The sequence below is a fragment of the Amblyraja radiata genome, chromosome 3 (assembly GCF_010909765.2).
Source record: "Amblyraja radiata isolate CabotCenter1 chromosome 3, sAmbRad1.1.pri, whole genome shotgun sequence".
In the NCBI taxonomy this organism is placed as follows: domain Eukaryota; kingdom Metazoa; phylum Chordata; class Chondrichthyes; order Rajiformes; family Rajidae; genus Amblyraja; species Amblyraja radiata.
Genome location: NC_045958.1, coordinates 20,825,372 through 20,842,826, shown reverse-complemented (window position 1 = coordinate 20,842,826; position 17,455 = coordinate 20,825,372). Strand labels below are relative to the sequence as shown.

At 43.0% G+C, this 17,455-nt stretch overlaps 1 protein-coding gene across 9 annotated transcripts in view; it reads right to left on the bottom strand.

The window, feature by feature from the left end:
* The window catches only part of apc (APC regulator of WNT signaling pathway), a 152,918-nt gene that overhangs the window by 24,421 nt on the left and 111,042 nt on the right, over positions 1-17,455 (bottom strand). For 5 of the 9 annotated variants that reach the window (XM_033017429.1, XM_033017426.1, XM_033017431.1 and 2 more), the window contains 4 exons: positions 16,620-16,733; positions 14,350-14,433; positions 9,863-9,970; positions 6,162-6,284 (listed from right to left, as the gene is read on the bottom strand). In XM_033017429.1, coding sequence (XP_032873320.1) covers positions 6,162-6,284; positions 9,863-9,970; positions 14,350-14,433; positions 16,620-16,733 — 429 coding nt within the window. The remainder of the gene's footprint in view (positions 1-6,161; positions 6,285-9,862; positions 9,971-14,349; positions 14,434-16,619; positions 16,734-17,455) is intronic. The other 4 variants (XM_033017428.1, XM_033017427.1, XM_033017434.1 and 1 more) reach the window with 4 other exon arrangements.

Below are 17,455 nucleotides of genomic sequence, written 5' to 3'. Positions count from 1 at the left end.
ACGGCGCTCCGACAGCCCGTGGGCATCTCCGCTACACATGGTTCCCAGGGTCTCCAGTGGCTGGAGACCTTGTGAGATTACTGATGCCTGAATGACGCCACGATTGCGGATCGATACCCTATCCCACACATTCAGGACTTTTCCGCCCAAAAGGTCGACCTGGTACGGGGATATCATAAGATTCCTGTGCAACAGGAGGACGTGCTTAAGACGGCCATCATCACTCTTTTCGGACTGTTTCAATTCCTCCGTATGCCTGAAGGACGCCGCGCAGACTTTCCAGTGCCTGATGGACACGGTGGGTCGCGGCTTGGACGTTCTGCTTATTTATTTAAATGACATTCTCTTTGCCAGTCTCTCTCGCCAGGAGCACTGTGCCCACCTCCGATTACTCTGCCAGCGGCTCAGCGAGCACGGCCTGGCCATCAATTTGGACAAATGTCAGTTCGATTGATTTCTTGGGTCATTGCGTGACCCGGCACGATGCGGTCCCGCTTCCGGACAAGATAGAGGCCATTCGCCAATTCCCGCGGCCTTCCACGGTGCGAGGACTCCAGGAGTTCGTGGATATGGTGACATTTTACCATCAGTTCGTGCCCGCAGCGGCCCGGATCATGCTACTGTGGTTTCAGTTACTGTCCAGCAAGCAGCGGGACGTGCAGTGGAACGACGAGGCCGTGGCTGGTCCACCTGATGCGCCGACCACCCTGACGGTTGACGCCTCTGACCCCGCTGTGGGTGGTGCACGGAGCAATTGATCGAGGGGTGCTGGCGGCCCATGGCCTTTTTCAGCCGGCAACTCAACTCAGCTGAGCGGAACTACAGTGCTTTTGACGGGGAGCTCCTTACATTATATCTGGCAGTGCGACACTTTCGCTACTTACTGTAAAAAAAACGTACTCACTTACTTACTTATTTCCTTGAAGGCCGGGATTTTACTGCCTTTACGGATCATAAGCCTCTCACCTTTGCGTTCGCGAAAGTGTCGGATCCCGGGTCCTCTCGGCAACAGCGTCAGCTGGCATATATCTTGGAGTGTTTGACGTCATCCACGGGTGTTTGATGTCATCCACGGGTTGGCTCACCTTTCCATCCGAGCGACGATTGCGTTGGTGGCAGCTCGTTTCATGTGGTATGGCTTGCGTAAGGATGTTGGTCATTGGGCCCGGGCGTGCATTCCGCGTCAGATGTCTAAGGTTCGGCGGCATGTCCGGGCACCTGTTCAGGATTTTGCTGTGCCTCAACGGCGGTTCGACCACATTCATGTGGATATCGTGGTTCCGCTGCCCCCGTCCCGGGGAGTCACACATCTCCTTAGAATGGTGGACCGTTTCACGCGGTGGCCGAAGGCTATCCCGCAGGCTGATACTTCTGCTGTGACGTGTGACCGTGCTCTCACTGCCCACTGGATCGCCCATTGGTGTCCCAGAGGACATTTCGTCGGACCGGGGGGCTCAGTTTACCTCTGAACTGTGGTCTGCTATAGCTCGCCTGTTGGGGACTCAGCTCCACCGCACCATGGCCTATCATCCTAAATCCAACGGTTTGGTGGAGCGATTCCACCGTCATCTCAAGGCTGCTCTGAAGGCTTGACTCACGGGCCCGGAGTAAATGGACGAGTTACCGTGGGTTTTGCTGGGGATTTGTACCACCCCGAAGGAGGATTTGGCTTCTTCCTCTGCCGAATTGATTTAGGGGACTCCGCTTACGGTTCTGGGGGATTTCGTTCTGGCGGCCCAGTTGTTGCAGGAGCCGCCCTCGTCTGTGTTGGTCCATTTGCGGGAGAAGGTGGGTGCGCTTTCTCCTGTCCCAACGTCTCGCCATGGGGTGGATCGTTCCCATATTCCCCCTGCTCTCCAGGACTGTTGTCTGTGTTCCTGCGCCACGATGCTCACCGGTCGCCGCTGCAGCGTCCGTACAAGGGTCCTTTCCAGGTGCTGCAGCATGGACTTACCACTTTCGTTTTGGACATGGGGGGTCAACGCGGGACTGTGTTGTTGGCTCGCCTGAAGCCGGCCCATTTGGACATTTCCGAACCAGTGCAGGTGGGCCCAGCCTCGTAGTTGGGGGCGTCCGCAGTCCCGGCTGCTTCAGATTTCGCCTTTATCGGTTGTGCGGGGGGGATTTGTGTACAAGGCCAATAGAACAGACAATAGGTACAGGAGTAGGCCATTCGGCCCTTCAAGCCAGCACCGCCATTCAATGTGATCATGGCTGATCATCCCCAATCAGCACCCCGTTCCTGCCTTCTCCCCATATCCCCTGACTCCGCTATCTTTAAGAGCCCTATCTAGCTCTTTCTTGAAAGTTTCCAGAGAACCTGACTCCACCGCCCTCTGAGACAGAGAATTCCACAGACTCACAACTCTCTGTGAGAAAAAGTGTTTCCTCATCTCCATTCTAAATGGCTTACCCCTTATTCTTAAACTGTGGTCCCTGGTTCCGGACTCCCCCAACATCGGGAAGATGTTTCCTGCCTCTAGCGTGTCAAAACCCTTAATAATCTTATACGTTTCAATAAGAAACCCTCTCATCCTTGTAATCTCCAGAGTGTACAAGCCCAGCAGCTCCCTTCTCTCAGCACATGACAGTCCCGCCATCCCGCAAATTAACCTTGTAAACCTACGCTGCACTCCCTCAATAGCAAGAATGTCCTTCCTCAAATAAGAGGACCAAAACTGCACACAATACTCCAGGTGTGGTCTCACTAGGGCCCTATACAACCGCAGAAGGACCTCTTAGCTCCTATACTCAACTCCTCTTGTTATAAAGGCCAACATGCCATTCACTTTCTTCACTGCCTGCAGTACTTGCCTGCTTACTTTCATTGACTGATGAACAAGGACTCCCAAATCCCGTTGTACTTCCCCTTTCCTCACCTTGACACCATTTAGATAGTAATCTGCCTTCCTGTTTTTGCTACCAAAGTGGATAACCTCACATTTATCCACATTAAACTGCATTTGCCATGCTTCTGCTCACTCACCCAATCTGTCCAAGTCACCCTGCATTCTCATTGCATCCTTCTCACAGTTCACACTGCCACCCAGCTTTGTGTCCGGCCGCCTCCTTTGTCTGCCGTCTTGTTTTCCTGCTTCTGGTTCGGGGGGGGGAGGTCCTGTAGCGCCGCCCGGCGGTTAGGCCACTTATTGGGCGAACCCTCAGCACTAGGACTGGCAGGGTCACGTGACTATATTTGGCGGGAAAGAGTCGTCACATGGCTTAGGGGTGTGCCTATATATATATATATATATATATATATATATAGTTTTTGGGAGAACCCTCCCCAGTCGCGTGTGAACGGTTCCTTGTTCAATTCAATAAAGATCACTTTGTTTAACAACACGTGTCTCGCTACAAGAGTGATTCAGCATGGAAACAGGTCCTTCAGTCCAACTCGTCCATGCCAACCAAGATGCTCTCTCTAAACTAAATTCCCATTTGGTTATGTTTGTCCCATATGCCTCAAAACTTTCCTATCCATGTACCTGTCCAAGTGTCTTTTAAATACTATTATGGTACCTGCCTCAATACCTCCTCTGGAGCCTGTTCCATAAACCCACCACTCTTTGCAAAAAAGATGGCCCTCAGGTTTCTAATAAATCTTGCCCCTCCCACCTTCAACCTGCGTTCTCTGATTCTTGTTTCTCCAACTTTGTGTAAAAGTATATTCACCCTATTCCCTACACCTCTAGAAAATCACCTCTCAGCCTCCTCCGCTCCAAGGAATTAAATCCTAGCCTGCCCGACCGCTCGTAAATCTTCTCACCACTGTTTCCAGCTTGATGGCAACCTTCCTAAAGCAGTGTGACCCAAACCGAATACTCCAAATGCAGCCTCATCAACATCCTGTAAATTGCAACAACATCCCAAAAGCCTTCTTCAATACCCTATATATGGCGCCACATTCAGGGAACTATGTACCTGTGCTCCTACATACCTCCGCTCTACAACACTCCCTATCGTTCACAGTTCAGGTCCTGCCCTGCTTTGTCTTACCAAAATGCACCACCTCACACATATCTGCATTAAACTCCATTAGTCATATCTCAGCTGACTTGCCTAGCTGATCAAGATACTGCTGTAATTTTTAATAACCATTTTCACTGCCTACAATACTACCTACTTTAATGTCATCTGCGTACTTAAGGGCCTGTCCCACTTTCACAACCTAATTCACGAACTTTTTTACTCGTGGACATTTTTCATCAGGCTAGAAAAACGCCCCGACCTACTTGATGCCACGAGTACCTATCACTAGCATCCCGACCTACCTACGACCTCCTACGACCTGGTGATGACCATGCTGCGAGTATGAGTCAAGGACAAACTCGGCAGAGGTCGTGAAAGTGGGACAGGCCCTTAACTAATCATGCCTTGAACATTCTCATTCAATTCATTGACATACAAAAAAAAGCAACAATTAAATTAGCTTTTGCACTCAAATTTGATTTATTTATTAATTCGGTATGCAGCCACTAAAAGCAGGCTTTTGTCACATACCTGGGACACACTCTCCTCAAAAACATACTAATATTCTGCAAAGTTATGCAAAGTGGTTGGAGCAGATTCCCGCTCTATCACTTGCCAATTCAAACCTTTCTGCACTGATATTTTTCTCTTTGCACAACCTATTGGACGTGTGTAGCTTGATTGTACTCGTGTACATGACAGTACAATGACTGGATAGCAAGTAAATAAATGCTTTTGACTGTACCTCGATGCATGTGACAATAATAAGTAATACTTATCCCTAACCTCCACCTCCCATCCCAAAATAGAGTACACAATCGTCATATCTTCGTTGTGGCAGCATTGAGGATTTGATACACAAATGATAGGTGGATATAGGTGAGGACGGTTTTGATTAACCTTCGGGTGGACAAAAGCTAGAGATGAAAAGGAGATAAAAGGAGATGAAAACGAGACAAAAGGATGTCATAAAAGGACAGAGACGAGTGAAATGCAAAGCCAGAGGGATGGATATAGGTCGAAGGGGACAGGAGAGGGGAGGTGGGACAAGCTGCTGGATTATAAGATACTGAGGTGTTGTTCCTTCAGTTTGTGTAGGAGGTCCAGGAAATAAATGTCAGTATAGATGGCAGTTCCACAAGGGCAAAGTTCATCAGTCCTACTTCTTTCATGATTTCCATTCAATATATTCTGACAGAGATACCGAGCAATCAAGATTCCCAAAACTTAAAATTGGGAAGCAAATATGCTACCAAGTCAATTAATTTCCATTATTTTGTAAAAACACACATACCATTATGGGAATCATTTGTAACAGGCGAGAATTATCCTCAATCTAACATTCCTCTAAACCAATTAAATTCCTATAAAACAATTTAAGAACTTAACCATTTACAGTTCAGTTTTGCCCCAGTGACTATTATCACTTTGCACTTGGGCCAAACCTACCACTGAATAATAGGAACTGCTTACACAAGTGCTGGAAGAACTCGGGTCAGACAACAACTGTGGAGGAAATGGACAGGTGAACCAAAATGTGATCTGTTCATTTCTTCCACAGATGTTGTCTGATCCGCTGTTTCATCAGCACTCTGTTTTACTGAACAGTGTGAAAGTTTAAAAAATACTTAAAGAATTTAATATTTTCTTAAAGCTAATACTTTCTTAAAAGTTTTAAGAAAACAATTTAAAGTATTACCAGCAACTAATTACAGCAAAGCAAGCAATACTATCTCTACAGATGGAATTAGAAGCAATGATAACAAAATGGATAAATATTACTCAGATTTAATGACAAATTCCAGTGGTTAAGAAGCAGTATTTTTGCTACCTTTGGATAAAATACTGTCCTGGTTACACGTTATTTGAATATCAATACATACTGATCTCTTAATTCTACTCGATAGAATAGTTTTAATTATTTTAATTGTGGTAGTATTCTTTTTGGCACTAAGCTCGATTCAAATATAATTCTTACTATGACCTTTTATTTTTTACTCCATATGTGGAATGCACCTCCAATATCCGTTGCCAATAATCAGTTCAAAATAAAACATTTTGTAAATATCTTTCAAAAGACACAGTAAGGAGAACCACATGCAGTTGTTAATGAAAATTGTGAAACATGCTAGTAAAGCAGCCAAAGCATTGTTAAAATTGACGTATTAGAAAAAATGCAGTGTAGCGACCTGTAGCCTGGAATCTTCGGTTACCTTGGTACCCAGGTGATTTGTCAATCTTCGGGGAACTGAGTAGGAGTTACTACAGCTCATTACACTATTAGTATCTTGTTCAACCCTTGATCCTGAACCCTAAAACGCAGAAAAAAAATACGTATTGGATCTGTTAATTAAAAAAAAACCTTTCTGAAATGTTGTGAAATGTTTCACATTTGGGAGTAATTTTGCATCCACCAGGTGGCTCATAAAAAGTACCCCTGTGCACAAATAACCAAGTACTACCAATAACCAATACCTTAAAATATAAATGTGTAGATAAATCTTGTTAGAGAAGACAGAGCTCCGAATCAGATTTGAAAGCAGTTTTTGATTGAAAGGTACTGCATGGAAGCAGACCTTTTTGGTCCAACGAGTAAAAACACCAATCATCGACCAGATAAGTGGTACTTAAGATAGTTCAGTGTGCTCCCAGCAAAACTTGTCACCGCTGTCACCATTTCTGCTTGTGCTTATTCACGTGGTATGTGATTCAATAGGCCAACGGGTACAGTGAAATTTGAGGTACCATACAGCCATACTAAGTATAAAGCAACATACACACAACCACGTAAAATAAAATTTAACATAAACATCCACCACAGTGTGATGGAAGTCAATAAAGTTCAGTCATCTTCCTCCTTTGTTCACCCTCCACACTTGCCGCTGCCGACGGTCCGATGTTCAAGCCCTCTCGTCAGGATGATCGAAATTCCGGCGTCGGGATGGATCAGAAAAGTCTGCGATATGGAGCTCCCGAGTCGGCTTCCTCTTGCGGCTTCACAGTGTTAAAGTTCACAGGCCCTACGGTCGGAGCTCCGCTGGCAACCCGCAGCAAAAGATCGCAGTTCCCGATGTTAAAGTCTGCACTGCGCCCGCAGTTTGAAGCTCCCGGCCGGTCACCAGGAAAGGCCGCACCACCACGTTGTAGGCCACGGGGGGGGGGGGGGGTACGGACGGAGATGCGACACGGAGAAAAAGTGACTGAGGTAAGTGACTGAAAAAGGTTTCCCCCGATTCCCCCCCCCCCCCCCCCACACATAAAACAAACCAAGAAACACTAAATCATGCTTTTAAAACATACTTAAAATAATAAAAACAGAGAGGGGACTGACTGACTGACTGTTGGCGAGGCAGCCACCGCGGTGGTGCCACCCGATGGAATTATGGAATTATGAAGTGTATATTCTCCACTGCCCTCTGTGGCAGGGAATTCCATAAATTCACAACTCTCTGGGTGAAAAAGTTTTTTCTCACCTCAGTCTTGAGAAAAAACTTTTTCACCCAGAGTTGTGAATTTATGGAATTCCCTGCCACAGAGGGCAGTGGAGGCCAAATCACTGGATGGAGAGAGAGTTTGATTTAAGAGAGAGTTAGATAGAGCTCAAGGGGCTAGTGGAGTCAAGGGATATGGGGAGAAGGCAGTCACGGGTTATTGATACATGCTTTACCTTTGATCTGCTTAATTGGGAGAGTATAAAGACAATGGAGGAAGTTTAGGGAACTTAGGTCAATTTGTGGGATAAAGGGATTGACCTATGAGAAGCAATTGGGCAGATTGGGCCTACAATTGATGTTTAGAAGAATAAGAGGTGAATTTATTGAAAATAAGATTCTGAGGGATGACAGGGTAGATGCCTTCCCTTCATGGCAAAATCTAGAAGTGGATTCACCTGCTGTCCAAACTCATTGCCATGTGGTGGTCACCCGACTGCACCAATATCATCCTGATATTGAACCCCAGCCAGCATGGTCAAACCAGATCAAGAATCTCCTGTAGAGTGCGCCACGGGCTGTGTCTCCAACAAAACTTATAGAAACATATAAAATTATAAAAGGACTGGACAAGCTAGATGCAGGAAAAATGTTCCCAATGTTGGGCGAGTCCAGAACCAGGGGCCGCATTCTTAGAATAAAGGGGAGGTCATTTAAGACTGTGAGAAAAAACTTTTTCACCCAGAGTTGTGAATTTATGGAATTCCCTGCCACAGAGGGCAGTGGAGGCCAAATCACTGGATGGATTTAAGAGAGAGTTAGATAGAGCTCGAGGGGCTAGTGGAGTCAAGGGAAATGGGGAGAAGGCAGGCACGAGTTATTGATAGGGGACGATCAGCCATGATCACAATGAATGGCGGTGCTGGCTCGAAGGGCCGAATGGCCTCCTCCTGCACCTATTTTCTATGTTTCTATGACCTCTCTTGAGGTCTCACACTGGAAGACACCAATTACATTTTAGCACCCCAGGAGATCTTGTAACAATTTAAAAATGTCTCTGATAACCAGAGAGAATTAAGGAACGGTTTAGTTATATTCTGAGTCAATGTTGTGCACATGCGGGCTATGAACCATGAAAAGATGAGGAGCCCAAAGTCCAGGTGATCTGATGGCCTCTCAATCAGCTCCATAATTTAGTAAGATCAGGAATGGCCGGATGTCCGACTTTTGAACTAAATAGCTAGTTAGTTGGCCGTTCCTGTGGAAACCATGGCAAGAAATGCTGGCTGGATATGCTCAGGAAATTCATGCCATTCTGTGTAATCTCATTGAAAATGATATAAATTATAATGGCAAGAAATAAAAAATTTAGATTAATAAAGAAAAGTCAGAGATTTATTTAAAGACAAATAGCATATTGTTAGCTTATTTTTATTTTTGAAGATGTTACAGAAACAGTTGCCAATGGCAATGCAGTAGATGCTGTACATAGACTTTCAATAGGCCTATGATTGAGTGCTACTTAAGTTTATCATCAAAACTGAAGACTATGTGATAAAATGGACAGTTAACATCAAACATACAAAACTGGCTAATGGCCAGGAATTAGTGTAATGAAAAGTTATCCTGCAACCTAGAGATGCAATGATGTTTCCCCACTGGTACAATGTTCTAGAAAGCTGATAAACCGATGCCTAAGCGACATGCTGCAGAGAAAAGCATACGTTTCAAACCAACAATAGAAACTTATTTTAATGTTACGTTGATGCTGCTCATGTAACATTGCTTGTGTAATGCAAAAACTTGAAAGACTTCATTTTCAGAGACATGCTGCAGAATGGAATGTCCACGTTGTTCAAAAGTAAATAAATACACGCTCTTTACCTGGATCAGACAGTTCAGTTTAGATAAGGAAGCATTTCACTTGCAGAACCTGAAGCATGAATTATGAGTGCTGTGACCAAGTTACATAGTATCCAGTTATTAAAGAAAGAGCTTTCTTATTTGTCTACGTTTTGTTTTAAATACATGATGAAGCTAAATGTGACACAATGTTATTTCACAGAATTTTACTTAATTTCATAATCCAAATTGGGTTATTTTGTTTTCTTCTATAAAATGTTAAGTTTATTGAATTAATACTTTATTTAACAGCATTTGTATCTCTTTTAATGATTTTGAGCTGCAACTACATCAATATCAATAATTCTAATGCTGAACAATCCAAATTTATACAATGTGTAATTTTCCCTTAAATTCCATTTGGTGATATATTGTAAAACACATTTATTTAATCAAACAACCTATTTAATGAATAGACTTACACCCAAATCATCAAGGCCATTTAGGAGACACAGAAGTGTGCAATACCAGATAAAGGAAAGGCACCAATATACCGTTTTGCTGAAAGAAATGACAATGATTTCTCTTATTCCGTTGAAGATTGAAAATGTCCTCACCTGCCCACTCCCCGTAGTGCTCACGCTAGCTTCCGTTGTTTCCAGACAATCACTCGGTCCATCTGCATCTTTTGACACTGCTTGTTCGTGTTTAGTTTGTGATGATTTCTGTTTAAAGTACATTGGAATTTAGAACATCAAGAGGGAGATGATTTACTTTTGAAGTCTGCTATAATTCCAAGCGGCATCTCTGATATGTAACTAATGCTGTAGTCCTTACTCTTTAGTTTAAATGAACTGCAGCAAGCACCATCCCCCTCAGTGGCATGACATGATCAGAGAACAGCACGTCCACTGGGACCTTGCAGTGTATCACAATACAGACACAAAGGATGTGCTCAGAAATCTACAGACCTTTTCTGACTGCTGTTAAAATGACAAGCGAAAAATCCTGTGGGGGTGGATGAAAATGCACGAACCAGCTCCAGGAGCATTTGATCACATGACCGACATTGAACATCTTATGGCCAATAAGCTCCTTCACATTAAATAGCAGACATAAAAATGTTTTAAAAAAGCATTTCTGGCAGACATAAGCATTTTTCTTATCTAGAATATCCATTTCACACAAGACTTTCATTGAGAATATGTGTTTTTATTGGAGAAAGTATCTATCAGGAGCATTTATGTCTCAGGTTAAAAATATTGCTGCAAGCTAAAATTTAAAAAACCCATCTCAGAATTAAAAGGGTTCACTAATTATTCACTGCCACAGCACAGCAGTATCCTTCCTCCCCGAATTATAGAGCAATGGCTTCGTCCTCCTTCAGAGACAACAGGACATAATCTAGGGCGGAAGCTCAGTGCTGAGTAAGTGCTCCTGTGCAGGGATGCCATTTATTGGATTTGACATTAAACCAAAGCCTCAAGGAGTTCAGAAATTACAACAGCAAATACATTGTTGAAATGATGCACTGTAGTGCCTCGATGCACCCTGCATCACTGAAAAATGCAATTTAAATTCATGTCTTTCCAATGTTGCAAAATAAATTTGAATATTAACAAATGGGTTACTGAGTCAATAAACAATATCAGTTACCGTAGCAGTTTTATGGACTTAGTTGCACCCTGCCTCACCCTCACCCCCCCCCCCCCCCCCCCTTGGGTGTTTCCCACTGTTTTATTAAGCATGCTGGAAATACAAGCTCCTTTTCATATCCGATTCGCAGTGATTTATGAGAAAAAAAACATCAACAAGAAATGGAAAATAGACCATTCTCTCATTTAAAGGCAAATATACAAATCTCATGTTTAAAGGCAGGAGAGAAAGAGCGATGGGGCAGTGAGAACAAAAGGGAATGCTGAAATACCGTGGAGGGCAGAATTATTATATTTTTGGAAGAACGGCTAAAACAAGATAATAAGAATAATTTTTGTAGTATATATTTGACAACGTTGACAAATGACCATAAATTGTATTGTATTGTAGTTCGGTATGACAGGCTTGAAGTTAAACTCAAAAGGCAGTGGTGCAGCGGATTGGCAATCCAGAGATCCGGACGAGCAGTCCAGATACAGGGTTAAATTCCACAATGTAAAGACCGACTAGGAAAACTGGCAACTCAGAACTGTGTGCACCACTCAGTTACTATGGTGGAAGCTCAGATTTTTTTTTAACTCTTTTTTTATAATGTTGACCACTAAACTTCAGGACTGTTGTAAATACCTATATGGTTTTAATGTCCCTCAGGGGAGAAATCTTCCACCCTTTCCTGGTCTGGCCTGTAAAGCTGCTCAAATTGAGAATTTCATTGTTCCAATCCTGGTGCATATGACAATTAAATACTCTTGATCTGCAGCAGATAGTGAGTGATTCAACACAGATGCATTGTCACTGACAGCATTTTGAGAAATTACTCCATCACAGACCAAAGTATGTTAAAATAGGCCAACTATTGTACGAAATGGGATAGTCAGGAAAGATTTGGTATTGAACACTGGCATAGAAACATAGAAATTAGGTGGAGTAGGCCATTCGGCCCTTCGAGCCTGCACCGCCATTCAATATGATCGTGGCTGATCATCCAACTCAGTATCCTATACCTGCCTTCTCTCCATACCCCCTGATCCCTTTAGCCACAAGGGCCACATCTAACTCCCTCTTAAATATAGCCAATGAACTGGCCTCAACTACCTTCTGTGGCAGAGAATTCCACAGATTCACCACTCTCTGTGAGAAAAATGTTTTCCTCATCTCGGTCCTAAAAGATTTCCCCCTTATCCTTAAACTGTGACCCCTTGTTCTTGACTTCCCCAACATCGGGAACAATCTTCCTGCATCTAGTCTGTCCAACCACTTAAGAATTTTGTACGTTTCTATAAGATCCCCCCTCAATCTTCTAAATTCTAGCGAGTACAAACCGAGTCTATCCAGTCTTTCTTCATATGAAAGTCCTGACATCCCAGGAATCAGTCAGGCATTGAGACCTGATAGAAGTATATTAAATGATGAGAGGCTTAGATAGATTAATGAGTCAGAATCTTTCTCCCAGGATGGAAAAAATAAATACCAGAGGGCATAGAGTCATAGAGTGATACAGTGGGGAAACAGGCCCTTCAGCCCAACCTGCCCCAGCTACAAGAGTCCCACTTGACTGCACTTGGGACTCCAAATCTCTCCTATCCATGTACCTGTCTAACTGATGGAATAGTCCCAGCCTCAACTACCTCCTCTGGCAGCTTGTTCCTTACACCCACCACCCTTTGTGTGAAAATGTTACCCCCACCCGGATGCCTATTAAATATTTTCCCTTTCATCTTGAACCTATGTTCTCTGGTCCTCCATTCCCTTACTCTGGGCAAGAGACTCTGTGCATCTACCCAATCTATTCCTCTCATGATATTGTACACCCAGTATAAGATCACCCCTCATCCTCCTGCGCTCCATGGAATAGAGTTCCACCCTACTCAACCTCTCCCTATAACTCGCACGCTCTAGTCCTGGCAACATCCTCATAAATATTTTCTGAACCCTTTCAAGCTTGACAATATCTTTCCTATAACATGGTGCCCAGAACTGAACACAATATTCTAAATGCGGTCTCACCAACGTCTTATACAACTGCAACATGACCTCCCAACTTCTATACTCAATATTCTGACTGATGAAGGCCAAAGTGCCAAAAGCCTTTTTGACCACCTAAGCTTTAAGGTGAGAGGGGCAAAGTTTAAAGGAGATGTGCGGGGCAAATTTTTATACACAGCGGGAGTGCATGGAATGCTCTGCCGAGAGTGATGGCTGAAGCAGATATGTTAGTAGCAAAATCTTTTGTTACAAAATCTACCATCAGTGGCGCTCCAGATCTGCCTGCTGCCTATGCGTGCAATTCCGGAGGCTCTGCGGGGGGGGGGGGGGGGGGGGGGGGGGGGTGGAGGGGTGGACCAGGCCTCCCGTGTGACTGGGACCCAACGGGTCCCACTTAGTCTAGTAGATGATAAACAGCAATATCTCTTTTTCATGACCAGAGCCTGCCTAAATTTCTCTCATCATCCAGGTTTCCTTACTCCGACCTCTCTTGCTTTTCTCCAACAGGAACATACATAGCTTGAACTCACACCGTCATTAAAAAAAAAAAGCATTCCACATTCCAGAGTGGCTTTGATTACAAACAACCTACTCCACTTTAGCAAGTTCCTGTCGAATACCAAAGCTAACAGAATCGCACCAGATCCAACAGCATTCACAATCCCCGTGATGACGGAAACAAGTGCATGGATATTAAAAACAAGGTTGAAACATTTACAACCTCATTCAGCCATTAATACAGGACTGATGGACCACCTTGATTTTGTCCCAACATTGTCAACATCACATAAACCAGCCTTTAGCAGATTCAGTTCACTCCATATGATATCAAGATGTGACTGGGATCACTGGATACACCAAAGACTATGTGATCCTACAACATTCTGCCTTTCAGTATATAAGGTTTGTGCTGCATGTGAGGATTTACAAAATTGCCCAGCATCAACTTGCCCAAATGCTGCCCGGTGTAATCACTTATCAGTAAAGCAATGAAAGGAGTCATCGACAAGGCATCAAACTGCATTTAGTCACAAATAATAGTTAATAATTTCCAGTTTGGGTTGACCCAGACCTCATCACAGTTTTAGAGTTTGCTGAGTTGAGTTTGAGAGTTGAGATTATACTAATTGCCCCAGGCGTTTTAGGCAACAATTGATAACGTGGCACCAAGGAGCACTGGTTAAAGTCATTGGGCATCTTGGAGATAACACAGTTGTCACATCCAGCACAAAGGAAGATGATTGTTATATTTTTAATGCGTGTTAAAAGTTTGTGTAAATGTTCTCCGGTTTGTTTTATGTGGGGGTCGGGGGAGGGGGTTGGGGTAAACAAGATGAGACTTTGCTTGATTAGATTATTCAGAGAATTAAATCTGCCTTGCTTAAATTTAAGTCCAAATAATCAAAATCAACAATGCAGTTAGAATAAATTCAGTTTCCAAATCAAATAAAGACAAACTGACCTCAGGTTCTGCTGCTTGGGAGTGTAAGTGTTGGCGCAAACGAAGCATTTCCTTCTCTATTTGCTGAATCCGTACAACTCTCATCTGCATTCGGATGAACTAAAGTTAGAAAAGGGAACTCTCTCTTCTTCTCTGTTAACTGTGGCAGTATTCATAATTTTGGATAGACACAAAATGCTGGAGTAACTCAAAAGAACAGGCAGCATCTCTGGAGAGAAGGAATGGGTGACATTTCAGGTTAAGACCCTTCTTCAGACTGGTCTCGACCTGAAATGTCACCCATTCCTTCTCTCCAGAGATGCTGCCTGTCCCGCTGAGTTACTCCAGCATTTTGTGTCTATCTTCGATTTAAACCAGCATTTGCAGTTCTTTCCTACACATTTCATAATTTTGGATATTGACGTTCTTTCCGATGGAAAGTTTGAGTTATGTTAACAGATTTGATCTTTTACGCTTTTACGATACAAAACAGTAAATAATACAATAAAATTAATCTTTGAAGTTTATGTGATATTACAATCATATTTTGAACATTGAAATCAATACAAACTCTTATCTTTCCAAAGTCATGAGAAAGAATTTCCTCTCACACCATGAATTTTTGCAATTCTCTACCTTTTTGCCCTAACGGAGTTAAGTCATTGAATACATTCAAGGTTGAGACAGATTTTTCTACCATTGGAGAATTATCAAGGTCCAACATGGCAGACTGCTTAAGAAAGTTAAATCACGTGGGATCTGCAATGTACTGGCAAATGGAATAGAAAATTGGTTTCGTGATAGGCAAAAGGTAATGGTGTAAGGGTGATTTTCTGTCTGAAGTCTGTAACATGTGACCTACTACAAGAATCGCCTTTGGTAATTCAAGTGGATCTTGCAAAATGTATAAATGACTTTGATGACAATGTAAGTGGGCGATTTGTAAGTCTGCAGGCGACATGAAAATTGGAAGTCATAGATAGTGAAGAAAGTTGACCAAAGATACAGTGGGACACAGATTAGTTGAAAACTTTGGTGGAGCAGTGGCAGATGGAATTTAATCCAGAAAAGTGTGAAGTACTACACAGTCGAATTCTGAAAAAATATATAGAACAAACAACAGGACCTTAAGAGCACTGACCTACAGAGGCCCCTTAGGATGCAAGTCAATAGCTCAATGAAGTAGTGACAAGGGTAGATAGGATAGTGAAATTTACCATGCTTTCTTTCATGTGCTGAAGCGATGAATATAAGAGATGGGATGCCATGTTACAGCTGTACAAAACTTGTTTGGACTTGTTTAGACTGCATTTGGAGTGTTGTGTACAGTTCTGAATGCTGTACTACTAGAAGGGTGTGGTAGCAATAGAAATAATGTAGAAGACATGCACCAGCTTACTATTGGTAACTGCTGAATATTTTTTCTTCAGAGGATGATGGTTACCTGGAAATGAGCTGCCAGAGGTGGTAGATATCAAAAAGGCATTTTGGCAGGCACTGAGAAGGCATAAAGGTTAACGGCCTAATGCAAATTGAATTGACGAGGACAGATAACATGGTAAGAATGGATGGGGCAGGCAAAGAGGCCTCTTTCCGTGCTGTACAACTTTATGAATCTAACAGATAGGGAGATGTAGATGAGGCTGAGAACCGATCAACCTTAATTTTATTGAATACAGAGGAAGGTGACCCCCTGCTTTTATTTCTCTACCTAAAAAGCTACCTTCAGGTTTTAATGTAAAGAAAGCTCCAACGGCTAAACGATACAGAATTGATTAAAAGAGATTAGTCTCCTTTTCAATAAAAAATTTATTAAATTGTGAGTGAAATTCTTTGCATATTTTATTTAGCTTTGGCAGAAAACGACGCAAAAATATACATACAACATATAAGGTACAGAACACAGCATTTGCTAATGATTTGAAATATGGAGAACATTGGGAAATCCCAGCAAGTTAGGCAGTGCCAGATACAGTTTTATATTTTGGTCGAGAGTTGTTGAAGGAATGCGAAGAATTTTTTTCTTTTATGTGCATGTGGTAATGAACTGGAATTATGTATGAGAACAGTGGGAGAGAGATGATCAATTATTCTAAAAGGAAATAGAATAGGCACTTTAATAGGCAAATTAAAGGAAGGATCATGAAGATACGGTGGGGGATCAGGACTAACTGCATGGCTTAGCAGAGATGGCAGTAAATGATGTGCCAAAGGCCGTCTTATATGCCATGATGACGTCTGACATTAAAAAAATATATATATATATTTTAATTGCATAATTTTGATACTACCTGAGCTCGTTTCTCCATATCCTGACATGTTCCAAGTTGTTCCTCCATTGCAGATCGAATTTGTCGTGCTTCATACTCTAATTGCCTCCTAGTCATGTCCGTCTGCAGAGAAAACTGTCCAAAGTTGACCAATTCAATATAGTTTGCATAACATTGAGATGGTGACACCAAAACACATTACTTTGAGAACAATTATAAATTCACTGTAAAAAAGTTTGATTACAGCTTTGGGGAGGTGAAAAGATGGCAGTAATGCTTTATTGAGTCATAGAGTGATACAGTGATACCCTTCAGCCCAACTTGCCCACACCGGCCAACATGTCCCAGATACACAAGTCCTACCTGCCCGCATTTGGTCCATATCACTCCAAACCTGCCCTATCCATGTACCTTGTCTGTTTCTTAAATGTTGGGAAAGTCCCTCTTCTAGCAGGTTGTTCCATACACCCACCACCCTTTGTGTGAAAAGGTTACCCCTCAGATTCCTATTAAATTCTTTCCCCTATGTCCTCTAATCCTCAATTCATCTACTCTGGGCAAGGGACTCTGTGAATCTACCCGATTTATTCCTTTCATGATCTTATACACCTCTATAAGATTACCCATCATCCTCTTGTGCTCCAAGGAATAGAGTCCCCGCCTACTCAACATCTCCCTATAGCTCAGACCCTCTAGTCCTGGCAACATTCTTGTAAATCTTCTCCGTACCCTTTCCAGGTTGACAACGTCTTTTCTATAACGTTGCCCCGAACTGAACACAATACTCTAAATGTGGCCTCACCAACGTCTCATACAACTGCAACATAATCTTCCAGCTTCTACACTCAATACTCTGG